Consider the following 9,383-nt stretch of genomic DNA (forward strand, 5'->3'; position numbering starts at 1 on the left):
GGATCACAACTTTCCAGGTCTGGAATTTTCCCTGAACTAAGACCTTGTGGTGAGGACTTCCAGAAAAAATGGAATGAGGTATACTTAGTGATAGTTTTACTCCTACTATTCTCTTCTTTGTGCAACATGCTGTATACCAGTCGTGGCACCCCTCACATTTGTTTCTAAAACATTTTTGGCAAATTTATATAAAGGAAGAACTGGGTTTTGAATGGTTAGTAAAATAGTAGTAGATGGTCGTATGTTGATGTGATTGCCTGCATGATGTGAATATGGAGGGATTTGGAATGCTTATATGTTGAATAGCACTCTGAACAAAATTAGCTATTCGTGGATTTTTTCAATTTAGGAGAATTGTTATATGGGTTAATATGACCATTTTCTTAGGTTTTTTCTGTTAAAGCTTGCAGGTTGTTATGGCTGTAAAATCCTTAAATACTATTTTTTGAACTTTACTTGGTGGTTCAGGTTATATTGCTAATTCTGTTAATTATTTTATTATAGGGTTTATCTCAGCAGCACAAGCGATTACGCTCTTTAGCTGATCATGTTCCTCATGGTTATAAAAGGGCATCACTTTTAGATGTTGTTATGAGGAATAACGTTCCATTGCTTAGGGCCACCTGGTTTATCAAGGTTACTTACCTCAATCAGGTAGGGATGCTTTAGTGTTGGTTTATTTACCTATTTTGAAGAGTTTTATTATACTTTTTAATATAAGTTGATTATGATTGAGTTTTCCAGGTTCAACCTGGTTCTGTTGGTATTTCTTCTGAGGGTATGGGCTTTTAATATATGCCATGCCAGGAGGGTATGGGCTTTTATGCACACTCCTTAATTCATGCACACTCCTTGGATATATAATATTCTTTTCATTTATTTTTTAAAATTTGAAAATTAACTCTAAATATATTTTAATTAATTTCAGACACTGGATGATGGAAGTCGTACTTCATCACTGAACCAGAATATTATTGGATCAAGTGGAGGCAACAAGACAAATTAGAATTAGGACTATGACATTAGTTGTAATATATTCAAATAAAATTTACATTTTGACAATTTAATTTAATTGTTTTTTGGATTAGTTTGACATTATAAACTTTGTTATCTTAATGAATGAATAAAATCATTTCTTATTATTATATTTATCAATTTTAATTATATTATGAGGTATAATTTTATTATAAAATTAATTTATCTTATAATTTAATTATATTATGAAATTTAATTGCGTACTGAAATTTAATTATAATATAAAATTAAATAATATTATGAAATCAAATTATAAAACGAAATTAAATTAATTATTATAAATATTAAAATTTAAATTAAATTTATATTATATCGTATTAAGTGGCGGTTAAAACTGCCACTATTTACGTTAGAATTGGTGTACCCAGTTTTAAAATTACGACATTTATAACTGACGTCAATTACACGCTTAAAACCGTCACTTTATACAATGCATAATATGGCGTCTGCTACAACGGTTCTTAATTGACCGCCACATTAAACTTTGTGGCGGCAAGAATTCTGGCGGTACGCAATACCGCCACAGACGTATAATGCGGCGGTTAAAAACGCCAGTTTTTACGAAAATAACCGCCGCATTATACACGTTTTTTTGTAGTGATGCATTCAAAAGCTATCCATCCATGAGAAGACATGTGGCACAAGGGAGAAGAGTAAACAAGGTAGGAGGTGCCCAAGTATTCATGAATGAGAAGAAAAGTCACTTTGGGAATGCAAGGGGAAGGCGCCATGTAGGAGGCCATGTGGTGTTTTATTGGATGCCATTTGTTTCCCAAAAATTTGACCAAATACAAGGCCCAAAAATCCTATACAAAATTAAAGACTAAAATTGAAACCATATTTACTATGTACAATTTTACAAGGCTTCAGAAGGAGAATCTTCTAAAAAAGAGTCTTATGATCAACACTTTTCCTCTTCTGAGCCTGATTATTTTATGGCTGGGATCGTCCTCCATTAGAAGGAGACAAGAAAATTCAGTGGATAATTTGTTATTCATCTTTTTGGTGTTCAGGAAGAGGACTTTTAGATTTCTTCTTTGAGGTGATACTTTGCATAGATAAAATATATAAAAGAAGAGAAGAAGACAAGAAAATTTAATGAAAAATTTACTATTCATCTTCCACATCAAGAAACTTCAAGGAATTTCATCAAGATTGTGTTCTTTTGTTCTTAAATTTTTTTTATCACAGAACTTTTGTGTAATTTTACTTTTGGGTTGATTCAGAATTTTTCTCTAAAGGCAATCCCAATAGACATTTTTTTAGTTACATGTTCATTAATGGTGGAAGTGTGTCAATGGGCTCTTAGTGTCAATTGCACTTTCACCTTAGGACTCAGCTAGTTTACTTTCACTAGCATTTACTTTCTTGTCTTAAATTTAACATCAAAAGTTACATGAGAAGTGATTAGGTAGTTGAGTATTTCTCATTAAAAACATTAGTACAATTATAATTATTTTTATCGAGAATATCGATCATTTGTCGACTCACAAAGATAGGCGTTATTATGAACTAGATATTCAATTACTTGATAAATAACATCCTTAGATCTCACCATGGTCTCTGTTTTTCATCCTTCAGTGTATCAAACTATGACTTTCCAAATATAATGACTCATTCATTAGCATGACCTTAACTTAATGCATGAATAATTTATACACACAATTTAAACAAATACAAAGATATAAAAATAATAATAAAACATATATGTAACTTTCTTTTATCCAAGTTCATTAAATAAAAAATAATAATTACTTTTACTTAATTTTTATTATTACTTTATATATTATAAAAAGATTATATTTCAATTAATATAAAATATAAGAATCAAAACAAGAACTTCAAATAATTAAATCAATACATTGTAAAAGAATAAAATAATAAAAATATAAACTAATAGATAGAATCAATGCATTATGAAGATAAATTAAAGAATGTAATCATAAATTGAATAATGAGAATCAAAGGAGGTTAAATGACATAATTATAATAAATGCATAACCGAATATAAATTAAATAACACAAATATAAATAAATGAACATGATCAATGAAAAGATAAATTAAATTACATAAATATAAATAAATAAAAATATCAATAGGTAATTAGAGATTAAATGTTATAATTATAAATAAATAAAGAAAATTAATATATATATATATAGAGAGAGAGAGAGATATATTAAATAACAGTTAATAAAACACACGTAAATTTATTAAGATTAATAAAAAAAAGTTTAATCTCACCCATTAAAAACACACGTAAACTGAAGGATATATTAAATATAAATTTAATCACAAGAGTTAAAACGTAATATCTTTTACCTCTTACTTTAAAATAAGAATAAAACAGTAATTTTTTAATATAATAAAAGTATTTAATATTATTATAAAAGTTAAAAGTAATAATAATAAATAATAGTATTAATTGTAACATTCTTAATTTTACCCATATATAATGAAATAAAAGTAAAACAAACAATATCTAATTACAAATAAACATATACTACTTTCTCATCCTTCAACTGCTCACTAAGGAGTTCTATTACCTGCAATCTCATCTTCTCCCGTGTAAAACACGATCATCAACACAAACAAATAACAGGTAAGCTATCAATATAAAAAGTTTTGATATAATTTAAATTTCAAATTTATAAGCATAATTCATCAATTCTCATATGATTTCTCAAACCATCAAGTGTATTACATTCATAAAATTCATCTTTCATATGTCAGACTTCTACTGACTCACAACACATAGATACTTGACTCTACTTCCGGAAGACTCGTGGGTTAACTTAGACTCAGAGATCTGCACCTGTCATACTATCTCACTGTGAAATCCACACAGTTATGCGCATAAAGAATCTCAATATCATATCTCTCCTAGTATGACAAAGTTAACTCATATAACAGGTCAAGTTAGTTATCTTTCAAACAACTTACGCATTCATATGAACCTCCTTCGACTCTCACCACCTGAATAACTTCATCTATAGGATTCCATTATCTCAAGAGAGTCAGGATATCTCCTTGTAGACGAATCCCTAGTCAATGCACATCCTAAACAATCTTAACACGGTATTTTCTTTCCTGAAAATACTATGTTTGATTAAAATTCATATTCTAAACATCACAATCTCCAACATCAAACAATCAAATCATTCCAAATTTTAGAATTTCCAAAACACACAACAATTCATTTACTAATCATATAAATGTCTTGAATCAAAAGGGCTCCAAAGTGTATCTAAATAACATCAAGTTTTACTACCCAAAAAGAGAGACAATAAAAGGAGAATGAAAGAAAATTATCTCTCAACTACAACTATATCCAACAGTCCTCAACTTCTTCAAATTTGCACAAGCAAGAACTAATTCCAACATGTATTGTAATACTTCAATATTTAGAATTATTGCAAGATTGTTACACCAATTACAAAAGGAGAAAAAGAAAAGTATTATCCAACATTGTATAGCATTTATAGAATGAAAGAAAAGAGCATGAACAATAAATGTTCTTCTTTTTACTTTACATATATCCAACATTATTTAATAAAAAGGATGGGAAAACCACAACATGAAAATTAAAGTTTGATCACCAATTGTTAAACCCAACAACTAATTTATCTCAAAAACACCAGAATTCATATTACAATCAACATAGAAATTCTCTAAATAATCAACTCACAATTTACTTTAAAAATTGTCACAAACAATTTTTAGTTCATAAACTGAATCATCACGAAATAATCAAAATATATGCTCTGAAATTGTCAAGAAAATCATCACAAACCTTTTTCAAATACAATATATACATTCTACACTTACATACATTCTACACCATCTACTATATCTAAATTTTTCATTTCAATCTCAAACAATTTCCAATCTACACAAAAACAAGAGATCTTGCAAGAAAATTTGAAACTGGTGACCACGTCACCCCCACATCCAAATCTTCTAGCCTAGGGTTCTATTTGACAATTTAAAACTAGCTTTCCTTACCTGAACTTTAGTTGATGCTCACTAGGAGCTCCAAATCTACCAAAAGCCTAAAGGTAATTTAACCTGCACCACATAATGAACTTACTCTATAAGAGGTTCTGATCGGAGGGTTCACTGCTAATAGTCCAATGGCAGACTCCGATCGCCAAACTGATAATAACTGAATTTTCTATTTATATGTCATTTTCATTTTAATAATAAAATATTCAGGTATCATTTAAAATATATCACTTCTACTCTAAGGTTATTTTCTAGATCCTTACATTAATTCTAATTATAATAAGATAAAAATATAAAAATAATATAATATTAATGAAATTAACTTTTTATATTTATTTATTTAAATATTATATTAAATAATGTAGATTTTTATTTATTTATGATTTTGAATAATTTATAAAGTTTATTTATTTTATATTTTTATTTAAATAAAACATTAAATAATTGATGATCTATTTATTTAATAATTTTTTATGTGAAATATATGTGCCAAATATTTAAAAATATTTGTACATAAATTTTAATTTGTTTATAAGACAATTTAAAAATATTTCATGTTTCGGATTTTATTAAATACGACATTAAATAATTTAGATTTATATTTATTTTTTATTTTGAATAATTTAGAATTTGTGTTTATTTAAGATTTTGAAAAATTTCAAAATTTATTTATGTAAAATCTATGTGCCAAAATTTAAATATTTTTACATAAATTTTAATTATTTATACACAAGAAAATTTAATCATATTTATAATCTTACACATTTATCTAGTTAAACAAAATATTTTATCAATTACACATATCACATCAATCATAAATTTAATAATTTTTTTTCTTATTTTTATATTTTCTTTCTCTTAATCAAAACAACCTCATTTTTCTCTTGTTTTTGTCTTTAAAAACACATCCAAAAATTCATTTCCAAATCCAATCAAAGTTCAAACGATGAACAAAATAAAGAAAAAACGTGTGATTTGCAAGAACTGTTACATTCTTATTCTCCTCATAATTTTCGTTATATTGAAATCAAGTGCTAAAATCAAGAGCAATTCAATACCAGAAATAATTTTTTGAACTCAAATTTCAAAGACATGCAAAATGAATAATATTACTCATTTATTTAGATGATATAATACGTAAATTCCCAGAAGAAAACTTTAAATTGTAAAGCCTAGATTCTAGAACTAATATAAAAAATAAAGATAAACATATATTTCAATCCCACTTAGAGCAAATGGTAGGTTTGTTGGGACGGTTATAAACCCTACATGGTCCAGTTTCTTTGGCAAACCAATGACACTCTTCGCAATCATTGTCCCTAGAAGGAACGTACATGTTAAACATGTGAGATGCTCCTTTCCACTGAAAAGAACAAAGGAACGGTGAGCCTCCTGATTGAGTAGCAACACCATTATTAATCCATTCATGGAAACCACCAGGATGCAGAAGGTAACTTTTACCATCAATATTGGGACAAGCAACGGTTAAGTCTAAACTTCCATTGTCCAAAGCATTTGTCACCTCAATAATCAACTGTCCAAAAACTCTAGAATTGTTTGCAGATGACACTATAAGGATCAACACCCATATGAATGATACACTTTTACCAAAGATACCCATTGTTGCACCTTTTCTCAATATTTGATGAACAATATTGAAGTATACAAGAGAAATGAGGTTGGTAAGAAATATATAATGAAAAAAAAAAGATAATTATTACGAAAAACATAATGACAAAAGAATCATTGCATTCAATGATACATTTGAGAAACAACTCAATCAACCTTTAGAATAATAACAGAAATATTTATGCTTGAAAATGAAAATATTTTATTAAATATAATTTATTTTACTTTAAATGTAGATTTTAACATGTTTTTAATATAACTTCTTACAATAAACCTTTGAAACTTAAGTTGGATGTTTTAAACTTTGAATATTTTGCCAAGTTATATCATAAACTTGTCGAATTTAATGAAAGTTAAAAAAATGTTCATTGATTAAATTCATTTTTTGATCTGATCAATGATCTTCATTAAAGTCATTTTTTTAGTGGTTGGTGTTGTCATACAAGCAATTAGAAAGAATATTTTTCATAGTGTCCCAGTGGGAAATATGGAGGTTGAAGTGAACAATTTATAGTATGCAAATGACACTTTATTGTTTTGTACTATCACAATTGAAAATGTGATTGTTTTAAAATCAATTATGAGTTGTTTTCAATTTGTCTCCTATATAAAAGTGAACTATATGGAAAGTAAAATTGTTGGAATTCATATTTACGTAAGACATATGCGGCTATACCAAACTGTGAAATTATGTATACGTTTTTCTCTTGTATGGGAATGAAGATGGGGTAACAAAAAAAATAGCATTATGGGATGCGATATAAAATTAGAACACAACTAACTAGGTGGAAAGATAAGTTTTTATCTTTTGTTGGAATGATTACTCGTTCAAATCTATTATTACTTCTCGCCGTTGTTTTTTTTTTTTAAAATTCCAAAACAAGTTGTTTCTACCATTAGGAAAAATACAATATAATTTTTTATGGTGTGATGGAAAGAAAATAAATTGGATTTCTTGGAACAAAATATGCAAAATAAAAGAATATGGTGGATTAGAGGTATAGGACATAAGTAGATTTAACACAAATTTGCTTGAAAATTGATTTGAATGTTTGGGTATGACAAGGAAGGTTTGTGAAAGAAAGTTCTTGAAATATAGGAGATACTAAGAATTTTTAGTTTACATTTGTCTTTTTAGTTTGATATTATCATAAATATGAAGTCTACATTTTATCAATTACACATATCACATCAATCATAAATTTGATAAATTTTTCCTTATTTTTTTTATTATCTTTCTCGTAATCAAAACAACTTCATTTTTCTCTTGTTTTTGTCTTTAACTCGACATCCAAAAATTCATTTCCAAACCCAAGCAAAGTTCAAACGATGAAAAATAAAATAAAGCAAAAACGTGTGATTCACAAAAAGACGCACAATTAATTCCTTTCTTCATTAGAAAACAAAAGAAAAAAAAAATTGATTTGCAAGAAATGTTACATTCTTATTCTCCTCATAATCTTCTTTATATTGAAATCAAGAGTTAAAATCAAGAGCAATTCAATACTATAAATAAATTTTTTGAACTCAAATTTCAAAGACATGAAAAATCAATAATATTACTCATTTATTTGGATGATATAATAGGTAAATTTCCGGAAGAAAACTTTAAATTGTGAAACCTAGATTCTAGATCTAATAGCAAAAATAAAGATAAACATATATTTCAATCCCACTTAGAGCAAATGGTAGGTTTGTTGGGACGGTTATAAACTCTACATGGTCCAGTTTCTTTGGCAAACCAATGACACTCTTCGCAATCATTGTCCCTAGAAGGAACGTACATGTTAAACATGTGAGATGCTCCTTTCCACTGAAAAGAACAAAGGAACGATGGGCCTCCTGATTGAGTAGCAACACCATTATTAATCCATTCATGGAAACCACCAGGATGCATAAGGTAACTTTTACCATCAATATTGGGACAAGCAACGGTTAAGTCTAAACTTCCATTGTCCAAAGCATTTGTCACCTCAATAATCAACTGTCCAAAAACTCTAGAATTGTTTGCAGATGACACTATAAGGATCAATACCCATATGAATGATACACTTTTACCAAAGATACCCATTGTTGCACCTTTTCTCAATATTTGATGAACAATATTGAAGTATACAAGAGAAATGAGGTTGGTAAGAAATATATAATGGAAAAAAGATAACTTTTACGGAAAACATAATGACAAAAGAATCAGTGCATTCAATGATACTTTTAAGAAACAACTCAATCAACCATTAGAATAATAACACAAATGTTTATGCTTGTAAATGACAATATTTTATTAAATATAATTTATTGTACTTTAAATGTAGATTTTAATATGTTTTTAATTGCTTTTACTTTCATTCCTTTATTTTCTTTCTTTTAAGTCTCTATGACACATAGGATTTTTATATTTTATTGTCTTTAGTAAATCTTCCTTTGATCTATAATTTCATTATTTTCATTCACACACCCACCTTCGTTCTAAAATTGTTTTGAAGTTCTTTGAGAGAACTTGTGTTGAGAACTATCTGGGGTAAGCTCTGATTAAGAAAGTTTTGATACTTAAGTAGTTCATTGTGACTCACCTTACTTTTCTGGGAGTGAACTTGGAGAAAACTCATACTTGAATCATTGACATATTTCAAAAAAAAAAAAAAAAATCTTTCTGAAAATCTTTTATCACTCAAGTTGAGTTTTTAAATCTTTGTGAAAACAATTTCTATTTTAA

General features: G+C 27.6%; 2 protein-coding genes and 1 long non-coding RNA gene across 3 annotated transcripts; 1 reads left to right on the forward strand and 2 right to left on the reverse strand.

Moving 5' to 3' along the window:
• The first annotated feature begins 781 nt into the window (after positions 1 to 781).
• Positions 782 to 1,147, forward strand: LOC137809622 (uncharacterized). The gene is made up of 2 exons (XR_011080790.1): positions 782 to 811; positions 929 to 1,147. It is a non-coding gene; the product is annotated as an uncharacterized lncRNA (long non-coding RNA).
• Positions 1,148 to 6,257: 5,110 nt separating this feature from the next.
• LOC137809057 (S-protein homolog 3-like) lies at positions 6,258 to 6,662 on the reverse strand. Its single transcript, XM_068610199.1, has one exon. It carries the CDS (start codon positions 6,660 to 6,662, stop codon positions 6,258 to 6,260), a length of 405 nt encoding a protein of 134 aa, XP_068466300.1.
• Positions 6,663 to 8,336: 1,674 nt separating this feature from the next.
• LOC137809058 (S-protein homolog 4-like) lies at positions 8,337 to 8,741 on the reverse strand. The gene has a single exon (XM_068610200.1). It carries the CDS (start codon positions 8,739 to 8,741, stop codon positions 8,337 to 8,339), a length of 405 nt encoding a protein of 134 aa, XP_068466301.1.
• Positions 8,742 to 9,383: the final 642 nt, after the last annotated feature.

The sequence above is a fragment of the Phaseolus vulgaris genome, chromosome 2 (assembly GCF_000499845.2).
Source record: "Phaseolus vulgaris cultivar G19833 chromosome 2, P. vulgaris v2.0, whole genome shotgun sequence".
Classification (NCBI taxonomy): domain Eukaryota; kingdom Viridiplantae; phylum Streptophyta; class Magnoliopsida; order Fabales; family Fabaceae; genus Phaseolus; species Phaseolus vulgaris.